Here is a 27,744-nt window from a genome sequence, read left to right as displayed (position 1 = left end):
TTTTTTTTTTCCCCAAAAATCTGAATATACTGCAAGCCACATACAGGCTTATATTAATCAGCAAGTACAGTAATTAAATAGAAGACAGAAAGCAGCAAGTCCCTTCCCAAATTTGGTAACCAGTCAGCATTTGCCAACATCTCCTCTGTTCTAGGTCCCTATAAGATTTATTAATCAAGTTATATGGGGCACCTTTCTAAGGTAGCCTATACTGGAGAGGGCATGATCAACCAATTTTCACTTGACTTCATTCAAGTGACTTTATCTGTCTTTGCCTTCAATATTTTAAGTAAAATGACAGAAACGTGAAAAATCTAATCATGCCTTATTATTTTATGTGCACTGGTGTGGGGATAGGAAGAAAGTTTAGGGAAGGAAAGAAAGAAAAGGATTTTTAGGAGTGTCAGGAAAACCATGGCTAGCTTTGTATACAAAGCTACAACTGTGTACTACCTTCATCTCTAATCGCACTGATCTGCAAATCAGAATAAAGATACACATTTGATTTTTACAACTGCACTTATCAAATATGAAATCCAAATTTCATATAGTTGTATAATCTGCTACTGACAAATGTCTTGCTCTAATTAATGAGTTCTACAATTACCAAGCTCAGAATTCAGATTTACATCAACTTATCGTAAGTATGCAGAGAAATTGATTTTATTTACAGCATCACTATATCCACTTACCTTGCTCCAAAGCTGTACATCATTTGAGCTGAAGAGGGCAGCAAAGGATAAAAAATTAATAGGAACAAAATGATTTTACTCTGGTCTCATGTGTTTTTTTAAAACCCACAAACTATATTAACACTGTGGATCTTGGTATTTAAAGCAAATTATTAAAACTCAGTAATTCCAACATATTGTTTAAACCTATGTGGTACAGAATAAGTTTTGTACTTTTCATTATACTAAACTCTGTTTCTAGTAAACATCCTAAAATAATGCAGCACTCCTAATAGGTAACTAAAAATAATGTATTTAATTTTATTTTTAATCTAATATTTTAACATGTTCTAATTGCACATTTTTCATTTTATTCTGCAGTCTAATATTTCGAGAAAATAAGCTTCAAGCAAAGAATTTGTACAACATAGAAAAACATGTAAAATTTAGAATAAAAATGAGTACTTCTGTGCATTAAAATTAATTTTTTAATATAGATGGACAACTACAGGTACCTCTAAATGCATTTGTAACAAAGAATAAATTAATCAAATATCTGACTTAAGCTGTTTATTGGAGTAAGATAAATAGGTAACATATTAAGCACAAACTCAACATGAAACAATTCTCCTTTTTCTGTTGATGTTCTATAGAACTGAATGGAGAGCACTTCTGCACATCATCAGGTTACAACCCAAGACCAAATGTTAACCAGTTCACTCAAGTACAAAAAAACCTGACATATTCCTGTTATTTACAGGACATCTGAGTTCTATCTAAAAGCTGTAACATCTCAACAACTATAAAGCGGCATTAATCTAGACAAGGCTAAGAAAACAAAAATCAAAAGCTTTTGACCTTACTTTATCTTCCTATAATTCTTTTAAGGAGAAAATAAGATGTCAGTCTGAACAGCTGTAGTGGAACTTCAAAGCATTTACAGAAGTTTAGGATTCTATTTTACTTAGGAGGTTCAAGCCTAGGAACCATTTATTCTTTTTGTGCTACTGCCACAGGTATTTGAAAATGAGTGGAGCACAGGTCCACAAAGAGGAAAAAATGCCATTTGTGAGGTTAGTTCAGCTTTCCTGAGTGAACTCACTCCACCACTGACAGCATGACAATGAACTGCAGATATCAAACGCATCAATTTCCCAAAGTACTTGACTCTGAAATAGTAATGGTAGTTCAGGTAGATAGAACAGGAATACTTTGAAGCAATAACTAGGAAAGAGCAGCTTCAACAGAAATCCATCAGCTAGTATGCTGCAGGCATTGTTCGTGTGTCCCTTATGTGTCCACACCCTGTGCCAGTCCTAAACTCTGCTCCTTTGAACATTTGTGACCAGCATTTTGTCATCAAATTCTCCTGAGTTCAGGTTTTTAAAAAATGTATGGTGATAACCAATATTTTCTTCTCTCCTACCATATGTTCAAGCTTCATTCTTAGGCTGTTCTCGCTATTAAGTTTAAAACAGAGAAGGAAACATCAATTGGGCATGCTTTCAGGAACTATAAAAAGGTAAAATTCAGGTACAGCCAACCTCATATATAGCTCCTGAAGCCAGGTAACAATAAGAACAAACAAGAAACTAATAAATGCTGCAGTTAGAAGTGGCAAGGAGAGAGAACAACAGTCAGCTGAAGCAAGTTAAAAAATATTTCGTTTGCCCCAGAATTCTGAGTTTTGAGCCCAAATGTTCAATAACTCTTTAAATCACAACAGGAGAAACTGTTCCACTGCTTAGGAGTATAACTATTTTGCTTACACCAAGTATGAATCTTCAGCAGCTAATTTTTACGATACAAGCTGATAATGCTTTCAATTCGCTGCAAGTTGCATTCTGACCACCTGCACTACTCTCGTGTAGCAGGCTATTTCATGCCAGCATTCCTTGGTGGTGCATAGGAACATTGGTGTGGCTTGTTTTCTAGGGCAAGCCCTACTTTAACTGATTATTTCTCTGTAGTTGCAGACAAAAAATACGTATTAACTAAAGTAACAATTTAAACATCTGAAACAGATGATTCTGGGGCTGAAAATATATCATCTAAATATTATCTAAAATATTATTGCATTTATCCTTTTGAAGTCAAGGTTATCTAGTGCCAGGTTAACAAGCCCAGATTTAACACTGATTATTTTTTTCCTCCTCCTTTTCCCTTGGCAGAGCATGATCAGCTGGACAGAACTTGCTATTTACAAGGTAGTTATTTTGGCTATATTCATCCACTGTGTTTTAGTAATACCCAACCTAAACATAGTCACATCACAGCCATTAAGAAATTTTGGTAAATTACTCAGTCAATAAAACCAGCTTTCAGACTCTGGTCCTAAGCTATGTTAAGTGACTCCTGTGGTGTAAAGCTACGGAAAAAAACTCGGTCCTAGATGTTTGATTGGAGCAAAAAGAGGATGATACAAGTGCTTGTTAATTCACACATATTTCCACAAGCTTACGTCAACCCTGCAAGTAGCATAAAGCCCTCTTTTCAAAATGGGACCAAACAGGTCTCAAGATGAAGTCGTGGCAATGTAGCACAACGAAGCTATCAGGTGTAGTGGAGTATGCCCGGCTTCTCTTGGTATTTTGTTCTCATTAAGTACCTGTCTACTCTAATGGTTAACAATGATCTGTAGGGAAATCATATTAGCACAACAGTTTAGCAACATAAAAAGTAAAGATAAAATTCCAAGTATTTCCTACCTATAGGAGTTTATATGCTGTCAAATATCAGATAACAAACAATAATAGCAGTATGCTCAGATAAAGCAGGGGTAAGGAAACCAGGGAGTGTAGAGAAAAACCAGATTCCTCAGATCCGCCACAGCTGGAACCCTACTTTAAAATTCTCAAACATTGTGTTAGGGACAGGAAGGGAGGGAAAACTGCACGGACTTGTGCTCAACAAGGCAAAAGAAAGGGGAAAAAAAAGGGATATTCACAAAACAATCTTACCTTTTGAATCCCCTAATTAGGCTGTTTCTAAACTGGTTAAAATCAACAGAAGGTGTGCTCGCTGAAGACACTGTAAACGAAAGCAATGTTTCTAAATAGTCATTCCAAGAAAACCCTGAACACCAGCAAGTCAGTTGGTCACATAAATGGGGACTGAGTAGATGAACTATTTTGTTTATTTAGTAAATACTGACAAACATTTGTAAAAATCAAAATTTCAAATACCATGCTATTTGAAAAAGTCCTGACTTTTATCAGCTCTACGTCTGCTTCCTTTCCAAAGAGATTAAATATTCCAAGAGATTTTTGCCTCTTCACTACCTTTAAGGCCAGTTTATGTACATATACTTATTTATTACAAATTAGCAATAGAAATAAGCATCCCTGCAAAACAGTAACAAGACCAAATACCCTGTTGCAAAAAGCAAAAGACAAAATACAACTCTAACCAGGAAAACTTGAGTCATTAGTACTGAAACAACAACAACAAAAAAATACACCACAGGCAAACAGTTTACCGGGATGTTTCAAACTGAATACCTGCTTTAAAATAGACTTAATGTAAATCCTACTGCTTTTTACCACGAGACTGTAAACATTTCTTTCTGCTGGTGTAAATTGCCTGACAAGAAGCAAGAAGTAGTTCTATCTAAAGCACTATCCACTAAATTAAATTACATGTAAGGGGAGAAAAAGACACACCTATGAATAACCATGAGCTGTAAACATTAACATGTAGAATTGTTACAACATTGGATGAACACAAAGGTAACTAAAATAATTTTAACTTAAATGATCTGAGAGGTTATTTACTGTTATACCTGTATCCTCATCTTTAGACTTTTTCTTTGCTAGATATTGGAAATAATTCTACCTTCTCTAAAATTACTGTTTCTCATTCCAGTGTAATAGTACAGCTGGAAAAAAACAAACAAAAAAAACAGAAAAAACAACAGTAGTAGGTGAATTTAAGTCCTGTATGGAGCTATCTTAATTTGACTTCACTATCACAACACACCTAAACCCTCTGAAAACCTGAATGCACTGGGTCCCATCAGCAAGGGCTGTAATACAGTAGGTAGGTGGTAGAGGAGAACCAAAATAAAAACACCAGCTCTGCACGAAGCTGCAAAATAAAAGGCAGGAACAACATACGAAAACTACACCTTAGTCTAAGCGCAGGCGTTTAGAAAACTAAGTTTTAAATGATTAAATGTTTATTTTAGTCGGAAAATCTCAGGTGAAGTTGGTTTTCAAGCAACCCTCAATACAAACCCTCCTCCGCTGGTTTATGAAACTTTTTGCTCATAAAAAGACGAGCAGAAAGCATCTTAGTATGCTCAGCTGCTGCTGACAATCGACAACCTGGTTTCCTTAGCAACAAACAAGTCTGAGAAAATCAAGAGGCTGACAATGAAGTGGAATGGAATGGCATGATAAAGGGGAAAAGCAGCTCTCATGTACGCCGCCTTATGCGCCCAGATTCCTCAGCTGATGCTTCTTAGTTTTCATCTTGTCAGGAGCAGAAATCTATACGTTATAAGGTATGAGAAGCTGAATCAATACACCTAGATAGCAACCAGCACTCATACCCAGCCTTCACCTCCCCTAACTACATTGATGAGACAATCTTGAACTGTTTTCCATACTGCATCTATTTTTCCCTCTTTGTAATACTGCAGAAGAAGCCAATCCAAAAAAAAAATAAAAAAAATCAGCTGTTTAATATCTTTGCCTTATCATTTCCTAGGTGCTAATTAGATTTACTAGCATTCATTTCAGCTTGGTAAACTATTTACCGGAGTACCTTCCTTTAAAGCTCAAGTTCAAAAAGAAATTTCGTATGATTTTATGAATTATTAACGCTAGGCTTTGTAAAAAGAAACACCACTACAAAATTTGAATTCAAGCCACAGACAACAGCTAAGCAATTCACTATGTGAGAATAATTTCATGACAGTAAAACAAAATGCAGCACGTTACGTATGTGCCGGATCACATATATTTATCTTGTACCACGTACAAACACGTTTGTGCCTTTAAACACAATGAAAAGCAACTAGTTTACTTAACCAAAATGAGTGTGGAGAGATGGGGGGGCTATAATTTTTCATGTAAGCAAAAACCTACCAAATCCTACTCCACTTTTCAGAAAAAAAAAATTATTGCTAATAAATAACTAGCCTTTCAAAAAAAGAATTCAAGGCTGTTTCAAGTACTACTTTTTCATGGTTAAGATTTCTATTGTAATGAGAACTAACAACAGTAATGGCAGAATGTAAGGTGAACCTTAAAAGATTCACTTAATTGATAAATCTTCATTACAACAATTAATAAATCACTAATACCTACTCATTTCATTTTCTCCTTTTCACTCACTTGCATTATATACTGAAATACAAAAATAGTGATTTAAGCCTTTATACAGACTCTGTTTTCCAGTTTAGTATTAAAAACTGCTTTTTACTGTAACTTTTACCATCTTCAGATTAACACAGGACTACTCTGATTTAGTACAAGCTTACAGTTAACGTTTCTTTCCAAGCCGTAGCACAGCTTTGCGGGGTCACAGCATACTATCTTTTAGTATTAGCTAAATAAGTCAGTGACTGCCTTAGCTTTTCCCTCAGTCTTACACAAACAAAACTGTTGTTCAAAAAGAGAACTTTTTGTATCAGATTTAGTCCAAGATTAAGGGGTTTTATTATGGACTCAGTATAGTAGGCAAATAACTTCATGACCTAATTACCCTGTCAAATTCCTACCCAACTTCCAGACTCAGGTTAACGTCAATGGCAGTCAGTTATTTAAAGCTGATTCATTCATAAATTATTCTGCAGTACTTCTGAGCAGTGCTATTAAACTAGCATCCCATTGTAGTTGATGCCACAAACAGAAAACAAGAACAATCCCTGCACCAAAGCCTTAACAGTTGTTGTCCATGCCTATTGCTTCCTTAAGCACTCCCAGAATATGTGGGGTTCACAACCATATCACAAACACAGCTTTGCTAAATATCATATATGTCATGTTATGGCCAGTCTCAATCCTAAAAATCAATTTAACCACACTATGTTGTCCAGAACTAGTGGTTTCAAGTCTGACATCTTGTCGTAGAGAACCTCACATAACAAAAGCCTTGCACAAATTTCCCACATTTCTTTGTGCACATAAATCCCTTCACCTACAACCAACCTATCAGCACTACCACTGAGAATATAGTAACATGCAACGTGAAATACACTTACACAGAGAAAGAACATTATTCAGTCTTCCATGTGCTGCTTCATGTCTAATTTGTGCTACACAGAGTCCAACAGTTTCAAAAAGGCAGTTATTTTCCTACAGCAAAAACAATAAAAAACATTTTAAGTACATACAATAAAACTTTCTGATACTTTGTATTTTAAACTCTTCCTTCCCAAAGGACCTTGTCATTCTTGTATCAGTAGCTGTTGAGAACCTAGAAAAGTGCTCTCCAGACATCTACATGGCTAGCTAGATATGCTAGAACAGTACAATTGTTTTAATCTGCAATTCTGAATTCTTCATTAAAAACAGCACTGGAAAAAAAAAACATTACTGATAAAAACAAAGAATGTAATTCATTTATTTATTATGACTTGTAGGAACAGCAAGCTAGTAAAACTCAAGGAAAATATTTTCATTAACTCTGAAACAAAAAGAAAACACAGCAGGAGAAAGACATTATAAAACAAATCACCCATGTAACAACTGCTTCAAAAGTATTCTCAATATATTAAACAGACTTGATCATACACATTCACGTTTAGAGTACTACTAGTATCCAAATCTCGCACAGAAAAACAAGTGTTGCAATGATCATTTTTATGAATTTTAAATGTAAACTCACCTTCAGCTGGGCACAGGCGGTTTTGCAATCAGGAAAATTTTTAAGAACATAGCCAGTGTATGTTTCTGCATCGATTTCCACCCCCAACTCATGCATCACTTTGAGGATCTCAAAGATACCTATCAAAACAGAATTGGTAAAGCTAAGCATTGCAGAAAAATGAAAATTTGAGAAACACATAAAAACAAATGTTGCTTTTCAAAAACAGATTTGTCTCTTCAGTTTCGTTTCTTGAAACTACCATGTAAAAAAATGCATTTTTATCTGAGGTGTTAATAAAGTTCCTAACTGTGAAGCTTGAAATTGAGTTACTAAATTTCCTGTTGCATGATGCACTATCAAAACCAAGAAAGTCTTCATTAGCTTGGAAATTGCTAGTACACAGCTATTTTCTATATTGTATTTGCAAAACATCTTTTAAAGCTATATATTAGAAGGTCCATATTATTGTGCATAAAAAAGACCTGGAATTTAGCGTAATGAATATAATGACTTTCAAGACACAAAATCAACATTCTTAGCTTTGTTCCCAACATTAATAAGGCAAGCTTTCAAGATTTCTTTCTAGGTTTGTTCAAAGCAAGCAACATTTTCATAAACAAATGGGTCTGTGTTAACTTTCTGTATTAACGCATCAGACTCAAACAGGAAATCAGAGAAAGGGCAGAGTCTCCCAAGCCCCAGTGAAGCTACATTACAACTTTTACACGTTTTGGATCAATTTACACACGTATTGCTACTGTAGAGAAGCATCTGAAGACAACGATACCTGATCTTACTGGATCCAGTAACATCGTCACTGGAGCTTAACAATGAGAGCATACAGTTTTACAGTATATTTCATGCTTTTTAATTGTTCACCCTCTTTTGATTTGGAGAAACTTCTTACAGTAACCCTAGCTAGCAAACTCTGAACCCCTGTCAAAATCAATACAGGTATTATCATTTTTTGCTGGTCTAAAAGTGACTTGTCAGTTGCTGCAGGACACCAGTTCCAAATAGCATATGTTTTTTTCAACTTGCATTTCATACTTATTACTTTAAAAATGCAAAGTTTCCCAAAGTCCCTGTCTTTGCCCTGGAGTGCCACCTATGGAAAAGTGACACTTCCATGAATATTTTATGCAGTGCACTATGGTGCAAATAATCAAATGTGAATTCCCTTTGAGCACTTGCAAATACATGCAGGCAAGTCACACTAGATTAAAATCGCATCATCTGTTCGAGTTTGCCTTAAACAAAACTCTGATTTTGGCCCAGAATCTGTGAAAATATGAATATAGAATTAATTACAATAAGTCTTTACTGATACCTTTCAAAATTTAACAGCTAGCTTCGATTCCACGTTTTCAACTTCTCAACATATGTATTAAGCCCTCTTGTGTTGAAACCTTTTACCAAATAGCTGAGTTTGAGTCCTCATCACTAAGGTACGATTTGAAGACTGCAAGGTATCTAACACAGTGAACAAGGTGTGGTGAACTCAGGAGATTTAGATCTAGATACTTAACTCTGTACCTAGAATGGAGCAGACATCTGCTTTGTTAAGCACAGCCATTCCCAAGTACCCATTTGTCACAGAAGTTACATGGCCTGGCACAACTCCTCAGAAGGTAGGTGCACGTATGAAGATTAGGACACCAGCAGAAGACTGAGATGAAAATTGAGGAGGTATACCAACAGAACCATTGTACATAGCCAAATTAAGTTGAAAGAACAGCAACACACTTCTTCACACCTACAATAGCTGATGTGGAGAGTTTTTTGGAATAGATTAATGAAAATCAACACCGAATCCTACAATTTCACATACATTTCCTACCTCATGAAGAGGAGAAACTACTTTATTACCATATAAATATCTTCTGCAACACAAAGCAGTGAAACATTCCCACTTTTATCAGAATACTATGATATCATCAAACGGATGGATGAGTAAAGGTTTGAGCATTATTGTATGTTGACTTTCTAGATACCAGTTTCATCTCATAACAGTATTGGAAAGTACACTATTGTGTTCTCTCTCTCCCAGCTACCAAAGATCAGACTACAAAGGACAGAAGTGCAACCACATTTAGCTACAACACCGGTCTCTGGACTTTTTCTGAGAATGTGCTCTCCCCCACGTGTATGTATTTAGAAACTGCATACACGTATTACTGTACTAATATATTATGTACATTACAAAATATACACAAAAACAAAGTAAAAAAATGAGGAAAATGAAATAAACACTAGTTTAAAAATAATTATTTCTTTATCAACTGTACACCCATACCTCAATGGGTTGCTTTGCGGATCCTGTTTTGGGTTATAGAAAACTGGGTGCGATGAAAAAACACACAAAGATACTAAAGAAAAATCACAATCAAATAGTCTTCTAAAAAGACTCTGTAAATAAAAGGATTACTAAGAGAAAGCTTTTTTTTTTTATACTAAGGATTAGTCCCTGGGGACCATGTAACAGTTCATTCAAAAGGTCTGCATGAGACATAATGTATTTAAAAATATTTTGCAATTGTCTAAATCCTGAAATTATATAGAACACTTGATATTGTGGTAGTGGTATTCTGCATTTGAGGAAAAAATCATGTGAGTAATATGAAAGGCAGCCTATCCACGAAGTCTTAAAATTTCTATTCATGGTATAAAAAAAATCAAAATTTGATGGAGTCCTGTTTTCAAATACGTACAATGGTTCCTTGGACTTGTACGGGTTCAGAGAGTTTTTTCAGTCACCTTTCCCTGCTTCATCAAGAAGAGGTTTTTGAGATGATGGGCTGAGGTATGTATGGATTCCAGGGGTTGAACTGCCACAATTATATAAGTGAATTATAAGAAGACAGAAATAGGGAACAAAACACAGCCTAACACTTCCGTTCTCCTTTTCTGTCAGCACTGGAAACAGCACTGGAACGCCCCAGCAGAAGCAGAAAAGCATCTTTCCAGCCTCGAGTAAGTACATCCAAACACCAAGAAATACAATAAGAGATTTATCACAAGATGATCATAGTATTCCTCTGATAGAGCGGAGCAACTTGCTGCCTCTTAAGGAGAGAAAAGAGAGGCTCACATTTCAGACCCCCTTTCATTTCTTAAGTTTCTCACAAGAAGTAGCACCTTGTATCTAACATGGTCCCACCAGAGCAGGGGGAATTTAATTACTAAGGCAGCTACGTACAGTTCAATATCTGAAAGTGAAGCATAACTGTGCTTACAGCAATTCTCTAAACAAATAAAAAACTTGTAAAGGGAGGACGTGTACAGGAAAAAAATGTAATATTTAAGTATTTTTGCTGTGTTGTTAATCTGAGATGCACTCCAAAGTTCTTGGCTGGAGAGGTCTGTCTACAAAACACGACCTGTAGTAATTACTTAGGGAAACCAGCACTCATTGCTCTCAGTGAACTCAAGAGCCTTATTTCCTTATTCATCCAACTTCTTTTTCCTGGGGCAAAGTAAAAACTGAATTATCATTCACAAGCCATGCTTTGTGTATAAAACCACAACAGTTTAATAGAAAATGAAATTAAAATACACTATTGACTTTTAAAAATTGTCCTCAAAAATACCTGAAGTGATTCCACAAATATGAAGGGAGCCAATATGTCCAGTTACCAGCATAAGTAAAACATTTCTGCTCAACTCTCCTGCTACTATGATCTGATACAAGCTGAATCTCAAAAGCCTTTTCTGATCTACTGCATATACCTCTTTTAAACCCTTTTACATACTTTCCATTGCCAAGCCTAACAGCATTTATTTAGATAAATGCTACAGAAATAAGTAATTATCAAGTTTCATATCAAATGCAAATAAAAGCGAGCATATTCCACCTGAAATATCTGCCTGTGTAAAATGACTGAAAAGATCTGTTTGCTAGTTCAGAGTGGTTAAGTTCTCTGCAGTACATTTAAAGAATTGCCTTGCTTAGCTTTATTCCTCTTAGCCACCACTTCACTGTTACTTCTTTCACCTTCAGCTGCAAAATACAGAAGTTAGGGAACCTTCTTTGATATAGTGTGTCAGGTTTTGTTATAATTAACCTCAGATAAACGTGTAATTAAATGTTGTTACTAGTTCTGTAATTGCTTGGGTCATATTACATGCATTATATTAAGGCATTTGTACCCTGCAGTTCTAGGTATGTTGCTGCTTTTCTTCTGTGTCCTTTAATGATTTAGTCCATTGTCTACCTCCTATCAGATTTTTACCATTTCTTCCCCCCCTTAAAAGTTCTTTTCATTTTCAGTCTTACCAATACTGAGATGCAAAATTATACACATTAGGCCAGGCATTGCTACTTTGTAGATGAAGCAATTATTACCTCCTTTTTAGTACGAGATGTGATGCAGTGTCTGTCTGTACCTTTCTCAGCACAGCCCTATTATTTTTCACTGCTAGAAAGCACCATTCTGCTCATTTACTGTCTGTTGTCACCTTTAAGTTCTCACTGAAGCATTATTTTCTGCTCTGTTATTTCTATGAAAATTTCAGGGTGTTTTTTTCTCCTCCTATTTACTTTACCTCAACTATATTGGTTGTGTTTTTAGATAGTGGGTCTCTTTATTTTTTCTTTTTACTGACAATTAAATTTCAAAAATGGGAAAAAAAAAAAAAAAAAGACTATTGTTTCACTGCAGCAAGAATGATTCCACTGATTCTTCACTGCAGAAAAAAATGCTTAGATATCTTCTCACATATTTTAAGAATTGCAAAATCACTGGCCTTTGTAGTTATGTATGGAGTAGTAACTTTCACACTTGACGATTCAAACTCTGAGAGACTAAGTATGAGGTTACAAAACCATGTCTGCAAAGCCACACTACTATTATACAGCCATACAGTAGTTTATGCATCCACTGCTTTTACAGACAGAAGAAGACAGGCTTTCTAGGGCATATTAAAGAAAGCCAGAGTCAAGGGCTTTTGCAACAGTTTTATTCTCAGTTTGTTTACATGACTTCCAGCAGTAACTCCTAGCCAGAGTACAGCCAATTTCTACAGTAGGAGTTGAAATTAAGGAAACTTCTGAACTTGCCAGAGACCTTGATCTGAAACTTGAGTTTCTCTCAATGGTCAGACATAGCCTCAGCTTTGGGAGCGAAGTCTAAATCTAACACTTTCAGCATCTCTTAGAGTTGTGTCAGTGAAGTGAAACTTTCATTGTAGTAACAGACAACCTCTTTCTGTTCAGTAGGCAGCACCCGCTGCCTATACAGAAGTATGACACAGCTTAATTTTACTTATTTGTGGCAATAATGCACTCCAAGTAAGTCACAAATGACCCACCTAAAACCAACACTGAGATACTTTTAAAATGTCGTTGAACTTTGTAGCTCTTGAAAACCTGTAAGAAGATAAACTTGGGTAGTAGTCTAGCAGAACAGATCCTAAAGAGTTAATAAAAACTGAATATTGTTTTCACAAAGGCTTTTTGAAAAAGATTTGAGACATTTTTATAGCCAGAAACAATTAGGGAATACTTGTTTCAGCATTTCTTCCAAACTGGAATGTGACTGTATATTTAAGATAAAATTGCGATATGAAGAGAGTGCTAAAAGCACTTTTTTTTTTGTTTGTGCATTTTGTTTGTCACCCAGTGTCACACTAACAACTCTGCATCTCATTCTAAAGCACATTATACTGTGAGATAAGATGAAAAAGACAGTTTTTTGTTTCCCCAAGGGGGAAGTACTTCTGTTAAAAGCATCTTTTTACAATACCATTCTTTCTGAATTACCAATAACGCAAACCAAAGAATTAGATACTGTACTCTAAAATTTAATATTTGTTCAATTCTTATTCATAGCCTGTAGACATCCCCATGTGTAACAGGGGAAAGCATGCTAAATGCTTGAACCTACTTAAGAATCCAAAAGATTGAGCATTTCTGTCCTTCAATCAGGATGCTGTCAGGTCAGGCTCGTACATTCAGTGACGTAAGTTCTCCTGCAGTTTTTATTATTGTAACTAAACTCACATTTGGCTTATCAGGTACATAATAAGATGGTTTCAAAAAAGAATTGGATTTGCAGTCCAAGAGAGCTATTATAACACCACCTTACTATTAAATGCTTCTCTCAGATTTCAGTTTCTTCAAGAGTAAGCTCTTGGAAGTAATGAGGAGTGAAAAGAACCACTGAAAGGCAGAAAGAATGTGAAGAGTTAAAAAGATAAACTCTTTTGCTCATCTTTCTATACAAAGGTAAGCCACCTAAATTTGTATCACGATTGAGAAAGAAAGGGGGGGGTTTAAAAAGCCTTTCTGAAGGAAAAAAAAAAAGTTTGCAACAAAGACAGAAAAGCAGCAAGGTCTTCACTTATATTCAAGAGCCTGGTGAATCTTGGAAGTGGTGTTTTAGTGAAGATTTGTACCTTAGGTTTACAACAAAGCAAGAGGAACACATATCATATTGCTAACCTTTAAGATTCTTCTCTTTCTGGAACCCAACCATCAGTGGCCAGAAATAGTGAGGTCTGAGTGGCACGCCTTCCTCTTTCATGGTCTTCATCACACCAATAGCCAGGGCTAAAAACATTCACAACATAATTAAACAGTGACCAAGTACTTTAAATAAACATACGTAAAATAAATAAATAAGCAAAGTACCTGACTTGTTGGCCTCCAAAGCACAACGCAAGACAAATGTTAACGGTGCCGAGTGCATTTTTGTTTCTTTTAACTCACTACAAAATTGCTTCAGCTTGCTCAAAGGCTGCAAAGAATTTCAAGAATTAATATATTTTTACATTTCTCTAATTGTTTACACTGTCAGATTTTTCTCATGCTTAGGAAGTTGATATTACACATCCCAAACAGGCTTCCCTCATGAATTTCATTTTATTATGCAAATTGGCATGAAATACTAAAATCCTTTGATTCTGTAAGAGCTATAAAAAAAAAAAATACCGTTTTCCATTTCCATGGATTCATTAAATTAAATATATTATCACTAGTGCATTACAAAAGAAGTATCATTATGCTGCATACCAGATCTCTATTTACACAGTGTTGTAAGAAGAAGCTACCCTGGTCCGCATTATCACGTGATAAATGATTGTAAGACTTCAAAATACGGAAACTTATATCTTCAAAGCCATGAGTTATCAGAGTCAAACAGAGGTTCATCGCATCTGGAGACAGAAAGACAGAGAACAACAACATTACAATAGTGTATATAACTATTTTCACATTAAAATACACTAAAAGCAGTGAAAACTAGGAAAGTAAGTTTCGTGTATCACCGACATACCTTTTAACATGACTCACCAATCAAATCTGAAACTTCATCTTTCAGAATTATTTATATTGTCAACAAAATTCACTTACTGCACTAAAAAGACCATTCCTAAGATTAGCAAACCATCACCACTGTAGCATGATTGGATACCAGATAAGAGAAAAAAAATCTAAACGTGTCAAAAAAAAATAAAAAGAAAAGGAAAAGGGATGAGTATAATTAACAGTTATCAATCAGACTACACATACTGGGATCTAAAAGTGACTTTAACTGTAGATAGAGAAAACTATAGTCAGTGTTTACTGTCTCCCTTTTTATGATATTCACAAAGAGCTGTCACAACAGGAGTTACAATAGTGTTGTTTGAAGAAAGGACTCCACAATTACTGCTCTCCTTAAGAGTCTCCGTAAAGTCTTAATGAATTTTAGAAGTTAAAAAGATGATACATAGATTTTAGTATGTGAATTGCTTTGTATTTTATGTTTGGTTTATATTTTAGTTTGAAATATAATTGGTTTATTAAATTTGTTTATAATTTACATTTCAGAAAGCACGATTAAGAACAGCATAAATGAATCTACAAACTAGTGCCAAAATAGTATTTTCATTCCATATTCAAGATACAAAATTACCTATTTTTGGTGGCATTAGGCATTCTTGGGGGAAAAAAAAAAAAGCTTCCCTTCACCATCCTGAGCAGCAAAGTATCATTGCAGTAACCAAGTACATACCTGGAATTAATTCCTTTTCAAATCTTATACGTTCTTTAATATCTTCAATGTACTGAGGATATCCAGCCTTGGCAAGGCTAAATATCACCTGCATCAAAATCCTATCCATAAGGTACCCTTCAGTCTTCTCAACCTCTTCTAGAGTCTGAAAACAGTAAGATATTTAACTTTAATAAACTCTATACTGACTTCAAACAGAATATATTAAAAAAGTAAAATTTACAAAAGCTGGCGGTTGTGGTCCAAAACTTGAGATGATCAACTACACAAAGGGCTGTAAAGCAGCATTACCTTATTCAGACACTATGAACATGTAAGTTGCAGGTATGAACTCTCCTTAAAAAAAAATCACAGTTCTACTGGAAGGATTCTATGCTTTCAACGAGAGCAGGATAATCAAGGTTTACTTTTATATGTATCATATACAATCATTGCCCCTTGAAAAAAAACGAATTATTAAATCACTCACTGGCGAACACTATTCACCAGATCTTCTCCTACTGCCAAAAGCAAGCATCAATAAAAAAATATTTTTCATAAAGTATGAGACTGCTTTCAGTCAACTGGCTATTCAGATGCAAAAAATAATAATAATAATAATTTTTGCTATGAGGAAACAAGTTTAAAAAAATCAGTATGACTCCTCCTGTATGGATAAAAAGCATTTTGAAGTTAAATTGAACAAAAGATCAAACAAATTGTATTTAAACTCAAACTCACAATACCTTCTTGATGCTATCAGCATCACCCTTTTCAGCATATACATTCAGCAGTGATAAATAGGTGTCTGGACCTGGCTCAACACCAGCCATCTTCATCACTGAAAGGATATTTTCTGCACTCTTGATATCGCTAAAAGAATTCGAAAGAAAGAGTATCAGTGGATCTAATCACAATTGTTTATTGTCACTTCCACCTTACTTCATTAAGGTCTTAAGAATCGGAAACAAAGGCTGCAACAAGTACAGAGAAACCTACTTAACTAAGCAAACCCTAAAACACCAAAGCACAAATCATTACAGAAGTACAGTAATTTATCTTGAAATAAAACATTTTCAGAAACAAGAAAAATTGTTTCCTTTGCTACACAGCTTTGTTTGCTTCAAAAACGTGTAGAAAGACAATCTTTTACATTATGCAAAACCATTATGCTATTTTGTGGCATACAAATTTCCTGTACAATGTCACTTTTCGTTATAGTAAAACATAAAAGTAAAAAGTAAATTATTATTTTTTAAAAAGGTATTAACATTACCCTGATCTTGCATGACCTTTGACAAGGCTACTGAATACTGCTTCAGTGATTGGGAGATCTTTGCTCTTCATAAATCCAAGTATCTTACTGAAAAAAGAAAAAAAAAAGACTTTTTTTTTTTTAATTTGAAAATAAACTACCGCGCTATAACTGTGCTGTTGGACAAGTACTGTATTAAACAAAAACAAATACTGATGTCACTGAGATATTTTATCTAGGCATGCTGCATAATGTGGTCTTTTTTCATATGAAAGATCTTTGTCATTTTGAAATATGCATAGGCAAAATAATGGGGCTGAGATTTTTGTTTGTTTGTTTCTATTCTCCTTTTTCCTTATTATACATGTCCAGCAATCTCACTATTGCAACTTAGCATTGCTAAAAATTAATGCAATTAATGTTAGGTGGAATATCCAGTGAGCCCTGTGTAACAAAAAAAAAATCATTACTATTTACTCCTTAGGCCACTTCGTTCTCAAATGCCCTCGCAAGTAGCCATTTTCTTATACAGGCAGTAAGCTTTTATAACTTCATACTTGTTCCACACCTGCTCTAAAAATGTCATAAGTTATTTTCTTAGCAGCTTCAATACAATTTGATCTGAACACACACTTATGGTTTATTTTCATTTTTGTGATGCAGGTTCCAGCTATCTCTAAAAAGTTGCTATTCAGTACTCAAATAAATTACAATGAATCCTCTTTGCTTTACTCAGTTTCTAAGAATTACCCTGAAGTGAGTTATAACAATAATGGTGGGGAATATAATCAGTTTTCTTAGAGATTTCTTTAAATGTGAGTGCAAAAGAATACCTTGCTCCTTCAATGTCACCCTCATTGCAATAAGCAGCAATCAACCTTTGGTATGTAACCTACAGAAAACAAAAAAAGGGAAGTTAATGATTTCTATCCAATAAATATTAACCAAAATTACTATTAAAAATACCTACTCGATTGGGCTGCACATTAGCTTCCTCCATTCTGGCCAAGAATTCCGTTGGAGAAAATTTATGCTCATTCTGGAGGTAGACTTTAAGTAAAGCATTATAATGGCTTGTGTCATAGACGGCACCTAAGGAAATATTTCAACCGTTGTCACTGAATGTAGATGCTCTATATTTTACATGATTTTACAGCTTTCTTAGGTAATTAATTTCTTACCAATTTTATTCTGGATAAACTTTATTTATAATCAGTCTGCTTCCTTTTATCCACCTTTACAGTAACAGGCATCTATTTAACACGTTTGTTTGTAAAAGGCTAAAACCTAAAAAGAGCACAGAAGCACTGCTGCTGGTGTGCACACTATTCTGCAGCCTTTACGGATGTATTCATTTCACACATTTAGTAATTTTACTATCAAGAATCAGTTAATATATGCAACATGTATAGACAAATGCCTAACTTAAAAATAAAAACCATCTGACACAATAGCTGGTAGCACTAGGAATACTCAGCCTACCTATATCAACATAACATCTAAAAGAGATGTACAACACATTCTTACAATGATCAAAATCGAGTGAAAATCTGATTTAAGCATCAGAAACAGCAATCTTTAGATTTATTATAAACACCCCTAGATGTCAGTATAACTCCCAGAATAAGAAATAACTCTCACCTGAATAAGAAAACCTAGCATTTATTTACTAATGAGGTTTTGCCATTATAACGTAACATTTAAACACTGTTAAGATGCATTCCATCTTCTATTACAAAGTAAACAACTAAAGCACACTGCTATTCCAGCAGGATGGACTGACAAAATTAACCTACCCATTTCTTTCATCTTGTCCCATATCGTATGGGCTAGTTCTGTTCTTTCAGATGACAATACCTCTGGTAACAGAGCACCACAACTTCGCAACAAAAGCAAGATCTGATTACTCCCTGGACACCCTGCAGTAAAAAATAACATTATTAATAGGTCTTACTCAAGTAAAGCAGAAGTAGTCACTCAAAGACACACACAGAAACAACAATGCCACAAGTCTGTCAGATGTAAGAACCACTGGGAAATATATGTTTCAGTAAGTGTATTATTTTCAAACTTTCACTCTTTTGGGATTCATTTGAAAGATAACATTGAAGGAACTTTTAAGTTTATTTATAGAATATTACTGTCTAAATTTAGGACTTATAGGTTCTGATGCTAACTTGTCCAAGTAATTGTATATACTGTATATATTTATGCAGTGCTGGGCACCCATCCTTCCAAATAGCGTTACAAAAATTAGTTATTTTTACATCTATTTATAGCTCTTGAATAAGAAGGTGGTTTCAATCTTGCAGTAGAGAAGAGTTCACACTCCTTAAGCATTGCACTGCATCTCTCTTCAAATGAAATAAACATTGAATGAACCCATATGCAAGTCACACCTTACCAAGCTCTACAAGTGTGTGTGTCATGTCAGGACTTAACATAAACAAGACAGCATGGACAAGATGACAAGACACTACTGTAACTCACCCACCTGACAGACGCTCTTTTTACTTTTTAGTGGCATCAATGAAGATGAATAAACAAGTTTTCAAATTGCCCAGAAAGGAAAAACCTCTATATCCCTACTCATTTTGCCTTTTTATTCAGGTTCTTCTCCTGTTGCTATGCTAGTGCTGTTAACCTCCAAATTTTATTCATAAAGCTTAAGGCTGAAAAGAGATGTTGCTGGCAAGAAGTATGAATGGTATCTCAGAATCCTATCTCCAGCGCTAACATTAGACCATCATTAGGAATAGAAGTGAAAAACAGAAAGAGAAAAAACCCCTCCTATGTAAATGATACAATTTTCAAGATTGAACTTTTCTACTGAACAGGATACCCAAATGATTAAACAATGACACTATATTATATGCTGCAGAAGGTTCATGATAAAACGTTTCAATTAGTACAATACTGAGCTCTGCTGAGCAGAAAAAACACAAGTGCAACACAAAATCCTAAACTCAGGTGGTCAGGTAGTTTGTATTTCCCACTAATTCTAACAGGGACGCAACTTTTTGGTAAATCTCTAAAATTGCAAAATACTTCATATCAATTCCATACTATTTCAAAACAGGTTTTCTGAGACATCCCAAATTTAATTCCCAATTCTCATTAGCATCCATTTTCATTTCTGTCCATGATCAACATAAAATAAATGAGTTAATTTATATCAAGAAAATAATGAAGAAAACTAGAAACATCTACACCGTCCAACTTCTGTACACAACCCTAGAGATGTCAAAAACTGAAGTATGGACTTAGCTGACTGCCTTGGACTTCACTACTACTCCTAAAGCAAAACTAGGTAGAACTGCAGATTATCAGATTATCCAGTAAATTGGAGACAAGATTTTTTCAATCACATCTTTATAAGGAAACACAGACATTTATAATCAAAAGGAGGATTCCTGTAGAAAGCAGAATACTTAAAAAAATGATCAGAGATGTACGTTTGCATACAAGTTAAATGTTTAACAACAAAAAAAAAAAAAGTAGTTATTTAAGGTTTCCTATCCCAAACACAAACACACATGAAGACTTGCATGACTCAGACTTCCAAAATCACCTCAAGTCTGCAGCATCACAAGTGCTCTGTAAATGACTTCCAAGTCTTCATGCCAACACTTTGAAGTTGTGTACAGCCCAGCATAGAGACAGGAACTGTTGCCACTAAAGTTATCTCCAGCTGCTGCTTATTACTCTAAGTAGATTTTATATATTACAGGTATATTTTATTATTATTATTACAATTATACAGAGCTATAAGAACAGCTACACAGCTATAAAATAATGGCAAAATAGAAAAAAAAAAATCAAGAACAGAAAGGTATGAGGCAGTCTATGAATTAGATCTTCTGATACACAAAAGGACCAACAAATGCGGGATATCACATCATTATCGTAAACTGGGTTTCACTAGAACAATCTATAGGAAAAAATGTTATTTTTTGCTATATCAGAGTATTGTCAGTATTTTTTTGCTATATCAGAGTAAGCTCATCTGGACAGAAACACACAGTAGTGGGGGAAAAATAATAATGAGAAACGATAAATAAGATAAAATAGTGAGAGAGGGCAGGTACAAGTTGCAAATGGTGATTTGAGCTTGTGAAAACATCATGGAGTGACGGGAAACGAAATATACTTTGTTAACTTGTAAACCTCTGCATACAATCAAGTTAGTGTGGCAAAAATGCCAGTACCTCCAGTTTCATGATGCCAGTGTTTTACACATACATTATACAAGTGGCTTAGTAATTCAAAGTCAAAAGAAACTGGAAAAAAAATCAGTAGTATGAGTACGGAAATGCATAAGATGAGATCTGCATCAAAAGCATTGGTGTATTTTTTGTGTTATGATTATAAATGGAAGAACATTAAAACACACATAGTTTTAAAAAAATAAACAAGACTCCACACTTTGGTAAGTTTGCATTTATTAAAAAAAAAGCAAAAATATTTTTATTAAAAAAAATATTTGCTGTTATTAAAAAATAAAAAAGGTCTGTTTTTCAAATTAAGATTTGTCATTTATTTTAATGGAAACCTTTTGAAGCTTTTTGTTTTCATGAATTCCAAAGCCCACCCAAACAAAAAATACTTAAATAACTAAAGGAAACCACTATGAGCGATTAAACTGTTTACTAACATGCTTCCTAAAAAAACTAACTGATCAAAAAATGAAAACTGTGGCTGCAGATAAGCTTGGAAGCATAAAATCCTTGTCTATCCACATTTGCAATTAATAAATTTATACCTAAAAAAGAAAAAGCAGTCAGAAAGGATATCACAAGCAGAAAGACAAAACTAAAAATGTTCAACAAAAAGAGAGAATGAATTGAAAACTCATCTTTTAACCAGTGAGCTTCAGAATCACAGAATTTCTAGGTTGGAAGAGACCTCAAGATCATCGAGTCCAACCTCTGACCTAACGCTAACAGTTCCCACTAAACCATATCCCTAAGCTCTACATCTAAACATCTCAAAACTTTAAGACCACGATCCAAATAAATAAATAAGACAGTAACTTCCAGGATAAACAGCAAAGTTTAAAATTAAAACAAAACAATACATGTTGTCATTGTTCAGTATACTCAAAGTTCTCACCTCAATTCAACACCTCAATTCATAAAATATCTCTGCTGACTCATCCTAACAGGTACCAAATCTCAACTGTGCTACCTGATTTGCAAAAGATTAATAGTCTGGCTATTTTTAGACAAAGGAACATTGAATCTGTCAGAACAAACAATGCCTCGCTTGTTTATTTTTGTTTTATTGAAAAAATAAATAAATAAAGCTTTGTTAATCTGAATATCCACAGCTACCTGATAATGGAGAAACCTGGGGACAGATTTCCACATTTCCCTGTATAGTTCCATTTTAAAACAAATGACCTCTCAAGGACACCATGGCTTCCTACAGACAAAATATACTGTATGAAGTAGACAGATACAATCCCTGTTAAGAGTTCAGAACACTGTTATATGAGAAAAGTTTAACAGAAAAGAAAAAAAAAGAAACTGTAATAACCAGGGCAACGTAGTAAGATTTCTTAGAAGTACACTCAATTTCTACAAGTAGTATAAACTCCAAAGACAAAAAACCCTTGAAAAGAAAATGTGTGCATTTAAAGCAGAATACTATCTATACAGCATTTAAAGTTTGTTCATCAATACATGCGGAAGGTTAAACAACATCCAAAAGACAAAATACAATCACAACTCCTTCAGAAATTTCCTTGTTTTGATGAAGTGTTTTATCACAACTTTAGCTTTAACTTGAATTAGAAGCAGCTTACCTTCTCTGCATATTTCCTGGAAGACTTTTAGTAGAAGGGTTTTCGGGATGCGGCCAGTTTTTCTGACAGAGTTATCCAGTCTATTTAATGCCCAGTCAAACTGCCATGCCCTTCTGTTCAGACCTTCTGACACTGGTTCTTCTGTAACACTTCCCTGCTGTTGAGGTGCAACTGTAAGGAACCTTGGTTGGTAAACTACATTTCTGCTTAAATAAAAAGAAAAAAGGAGAATATAGATTACACTCTTGAGAGTCATCTTGCAACTACACAAGTCATACTTAATGTCAGGAAGGTAACGCTCTTTACTTCTTGCTGATGATCAGTTTCTCAAAAACATTCCGTATTAATGTAAACAAACAAATGCAGGTGACTGATTTCACTGCACACAGTAAGCCTTTCTACTACAAACGATAGAGTCACATTTATTTTCTCAAAGTGACAATTGTTCGTCTGAGATTTTCACTTAGATCCAATTCGTGGTAAGTGGTTTGAGTACTATTCCTACATAAATAATTTTTTTTTAAATCATCTCTGTGCTCTGTAAGTCTATAGTCCCATTATAGGATCTCACAACAGCTCTCACATGCTTTTGAAAACCTGTTCCAAAAACAGTCAGACAACTCTTCCAAAACACACCAAATGAAGGCAGCTAATCGTATCCTTCTTTTCAATTAGAATACACAAGAACTAATTCAGAGGCCAGTGTTGTAGACAACAAAGCTTATCTAACAGCTTAAAGCAAAACGAGATCATTCTCCATTCTGAAGGATTTCTATTAGCAAACATGACGCTGTTGTCATCTTGCAACATAAACCAAACATACACTGGATTTGTTTCAGCATTTATTTTCTCAAAATAAAGTGCAACTGTGAGAAATATCATCAAGAAGTGTTCTTACTTCAAGCAAAACGCTAAGAGCCCACCACTTAATTAGCTATTTAAAAAAATAAGTTGATGTGCATAACTACATGGGCAAGCTTAAGGCCTCAGCGCAGGCACCCCAGTGCAGGGAAGAGGCCCGCAGACAGGCCGCTGTTGGCTGCAAGCCATTGAATGGCCAAAAAAGGGCTAAAAGCCCGAGCAGGGGGCAGGTAAGGGTGTGGTGGAGAACCTGATGGGTGGCTGGATTGCATCTTGTGAGCAGGACGCGGCCCAAGGGATGCCTTTTCTCCGGCCCTTGGAAATCCTGGTTTGCTAACCGGGCAGGCCCCAAGGTAAGTTCAAGTTGAACTCCTCAAACACAGCCAGCCTGAAGCCAATTCTCTTTCCTAAGAGAGCTGTGAGAACAGTGAGGTAGAAAATGTGTTTGCTTTATGAAGGCATTCAAAGGAGTCCTTCAGTAACGAGGACCAGCACTACTGCTCGGATTTAGCTTTTTCAAGCAGGCAGATTTTACTGAGAGCATCCTCCTGAATAACTTCCAGAGGCCAGCAAACTACCTACATTTTATTTCAACAGAGAAAGGTCAAGGAAGAAAAAGGGGAAAAGAAAAAAGAATTTAAAAAAAGATTGCCAAAAAACAGAGTTCGCTTTCAGTCTCAATTCTATGTCCACGATGCAAAGCCTCCCCCTTTCCTTTGGGCCAGCCCTCACATTCCTCAGCGAACTCTTTGAGCAGATTCACCTGGCCAAGCTCGCACAACACCGGCTCAGACACACACGCAGCTCCCACAAGTGGAAAAACAGCTCATTATGTCCAAAACCCACCACAGCAAACCACAAAAAAAAGAAACGGACTAAAAATCAGAGGAAGCAGGAAGAAAAAGGAAGTGAAACACGGCTTTCCGTAGTGAATGAATTGTCAGCTTAGCAAAACTTACTCTAACAATGCCATCTCTCACTAAAAATCTCCATCTCCAAAGGCGTCCTTTTCCCTGCTTCCTTCCTTTTCCTCCTACTTCATCGTATAACCAGTCACAATGTACTTTCCCTCAACCAGAAATCATTAGGCTAGCTGGATTAAAATCCAGTAGTACAAGGTAAGACTAACAGCAAAATATGAAAACTTCCACCCCCTCAGGTGTAATAATCAAATGAGATGGCTCTGACATGTATTCCTTAATGACACATAAATAACACTACAGAACTATAAGCTATCCACTGGATAACAGTAAGAACAAAACTAATGATCATCAGTTCTTTATTTATTTATTCATAAAGATATAAAGAAAATCGTATCATCCGCTATTATACAGCCATTAAAAGAGCTATGTGAAATCGTTTCAGAGTACTTCAAGTCAGGTTAGAAAAAACACTTTGGATGCAAGCAGCAGCACAGGGCTCACTGTCTCCGTAATACAGAAATCTACACTTTGAATCCCATTAGTAATCAAAGCACAAGCAAGAAAAAAAAATGTTTTTCAGATTAAAATTGAAATATCTGTTTTTTCTGTTCATTTCTCATGACTGAAGACATTTCAAGGCATAGCAACATGGGAGTCCAAGTCCAAGTTTTTGACACACGGGGAGAAGAGTACTGCAGTATAAAACAAGCTGAGGAACTCTTCAGCCTTCACTAGCATCCACCTAAAGCATCATTATCATTCTCAAGTATAACACATAGCATAAGACTTGAGTGCTTCTTATCACCTGTAGGCTTTCAGCATTTGTGTATATCATAGTATGGCTTAAGAAACCATATAATGCTAGGGTGCTTACATCCATAGGAAGAATTTGTTAAGAACTCCTGTGAATTCACAAGCAGGATGAAGCTGAAAGAATCTACAGCCTTGAATTTGGTTCTTATCACTAGAAATCATCTAAGAACACAAAACTCGGGAGAAAATTACAAAAAAAAAAAAACAAAACACATTAAGAGTTCCCTATTCTACAAATTGAGCACCGCAAAGAAAGCTTCCAAAAATGCAAACTTCGACCAACTAAGGGAACCGGAATCAGGTTTGATTTGAGACAAGTAAGTGAAGGAAGAAAGAACACAGGGGAACTCATATTAATGAAGCAGTTATCTATGTGTCAGGAATCTTTAGCAACCTTGTGCAATTTCTCCGTAACTTTTATAAGCAGAGAAACACACGACTAGGAGAATTAAAAAAAAAAGGAAATGATAATAAACAAAAAAAGCCAGACTTAACATCTCAGTTTGGAAGTCACATAAAAAGGCAGCAAGAAAGGCTTCTAAATAGAAGAGTAACTATTTTAGAAAATGTAGATACATCTTAAAATAGAAAAAAAAAATGACATCACACTCTGCTTAGCTTTCAAAAAATGTTAATTATAACCATACGACATAATTTTTAACCATTTCACCATAACTAAGTAAATTTTAACAAGGAGATGGGAACGTGACAACAGAAGAATGGACTAAGTAATTTTTAGAAGCATTAACTATTCTGAAGATATTAATGGACCTCACTCAGCTAATCTCCAGTCCTTGACCCCATGCCCATTCAAAAGTTGCATTAACAATTTGGATGGCAGAGGAGATAGGAAACTTATAGAACTTGTAGATGAGAGCACACCAGTAATGGCGGCAAACTCTTAGATGGAAAATTTCAGATGTCAAAGTCATCCTGATTACTTGATGAAATGGTCTGAAATCAACAGAGGAAATTCAATGAAAAAGGAAGTTGAACAATTTGGACAAAAAAAAAAAAGGCAGAAACATTCCATGGCATACAATTAGGTAGACAACAGAATTCCTAACAGAAGCAACCCAGATAAGACACGGGGGAATAACTCTGCTTGTCATGGTATGGTTACTCACAGGAAGCCTGGTTTGAACATCTCCTCTATGCAAGGACAGACACAACTATACATAATCCATCAGGAATCATATTGATAATGTTAACTGTTACGAAATATTAGAACAGGATACTTTGACAAACTCATCTGGAAGCTTGTGAAATAGATGAGGGGGATAAAATCTATCATGTATGACCTTGACATTCCTGTTCCTGCCTCAGTGCTAGATGTTAGATTACATAATCTTAAGGTATAGCCGTATTTTTTCTATTACTTTCATTGACTGTGTTCAGAACTAAATGTTACACTACCCAGCAAAATGCATGACACCGCTCCAAGGGCTGAAATAGGTGTAAGTATTTCAGCAGTTGCCTTTAAACAGCCTTTTAAAATCCTTTCCATGTGAAACATTTTACGTGCAAACATACAGAGCTACACGACAAATTTCAGATGTGTTTCGATTAGCATTCTTCCCCAAACGTTTACTTTCTCTTTAGCATGCTTCAGAATTGTGTTTCTTTGTACCTACAAAGAGAAGCTCTAAAGAACAGGTTAAACTCTATGAAGTGAATTCTCTCCTGCTACTGCAAGACTACAAGTAGCCTTCCCACGTTGGAGCCTCTACATAATTGTACTTTACATCATTTTCAGCTTTGTTTCTACAATTATGAGGACTAAATGTGTAGATCTTGCCCACATAGGAAAGGTTAACCAATTATATGCTCCTAAACCCAACATACAACTTTCACTTTTCAACAGTAACTTTTCCCTTCCATTCTGGCTTATAGCTTTATGGAAAAAAAATTCAAGCTAAACTAGTGAACAACTTGTGCAGAGATGAAGTAGCCATTGGGAATTTATATTTAATTAATCAATACATTTTTTCTGTGTTTGCAAGGGTTTAGTGAGAATCCCAGCACTGCACTGATGTACTTGTATTCTGTATTTCCAGAGCAGTCTAAACGCAGCGCGTTTGATTCTCTGAAGCAACAGAGATCTTAAACAGCAGCCTGAGTAAAAAGCATCCTGTCTTTCCCAAAACTCAATAATAATTAAAAACGGTGGTTCCAGTTGTCTGCCTGGCAACAGAAGGAGGTTTACTTTCTGTAAAGCCTGACAAATTACAAAAATTCAAAAAAGGATTGCACAGCCACCATAGGGGATTATGCTGGGGTCTCACTCAGTGTATGTACTCTTGACTCTATTAAATTTAATCAATGACTGGAGTGTTTTTACATACAGTGATGAATTTTAACCCTTTTAGGCTTTCATTATTTTACTCTGAGCATGGCTTGTACTCTGAAAACTAGTTCCTATACTTTTAACTTCTTTAATTTATAAAGAACTTAATATTCAGTATTTTTATGTGGCATAGCAAATACTTTTTTGCAGCTCTAATAGAGAGAGGCAAATATCCATATGGTGGCTGTGCAATCCTTTTTTGAATTTTTTAAAGTTCAGTGCTTCCCCTGACTCAGCTATGGTCACATACAAGGCCAGTGTTAGGCCACTGCACTCTTG

The 27,744-nt window shown here is 35.3% G+C and overlaps 1 protein-coding gene across 2 annotated transcripts in view; it reads right to left on the bottom strand.

The window, feature by feature from the left end:
* The window catches only part of LRPPRC (leucine rich pentatricopeptide repeat containing), a 90,600-nt gene that overhangs the window by 58,755 nt on the left and 4,101 nt on the right, over positions 1-27,744 (bottom strand). The window contains exons 2-15 of one of the 2 annotated variants that reach the window (XM_027454112.3): positions 22,522-22,727; positions 18,512-18,634; positions 17,686-17,807; positions 17,549-17,607; positions 16,737-16,823; positions 16,207-16,333; positions 15,482-15,626; positions 14,500-14,642; positions 14,119-14,224; positions 13,930-14,037; positions 7,506-7,624; positions 6,880-6,973; positions 3,632-3,701; positions 693-720 (exon numbers count right to left, since the gene is read on the bottom strand). In XM_027454112.3, the coding sequence (XP_027309913.1) occupies positions 693-720; positions 3,632-3,701; positions 6,880-6,973; positions 7,506-7,624; positions 13,930-14,037; positions 14,119-14,224; positions 14,500-14,642; positions 15,482-15,626; positions 16,207-16,333; positions 16,737-16,823; positions 17,549-17,607; positions 17,686-17,807; positions 18,512-18,634; positions 22,522-22,727 (1,537 nt within the window). The remainder of the gene's footprint in view (positions 1-692; positions 721-3,631; positions 3,702-6,879; positions 6,974-7,505; positions 7,625-13,929; positions 14,038-14,118; positions 14,225-14,499; positions 14,643-15,481; positions 15,627-16,206; positions 16,334-16,736; positions 16,824-17,548; positions 17,608-17,685; positions 17,808-18,511; positions 18,635-22,521; positions 22,728-27,744) is intronic. The other variant, XM_027454113.3, reaches the window with a different exon arrangement.

The sequence above is a fragment of the Anas platyrhynchos genome, chromosome 3 (assembly GCF_047663525.1).
Source record: "Anas platyrhynchos isolate ZD024472 breed Pekin duck chromosome 3, IASCAAS_PekinDuck_T2T, whole genome shotgun sequence".
In the NCBI taxonomy this organism is placed as follows: domain Eukaryota; kingdom Metazoa; phylum Chordata; class Aves; order Anseriformes; family Anatidae; genus Anas; species Anas platyrhynchos.
Note: the sequence above shows the minus strand (reverse complement) of the source record. Positions and strands in the feature narration are given on the sequence as shown.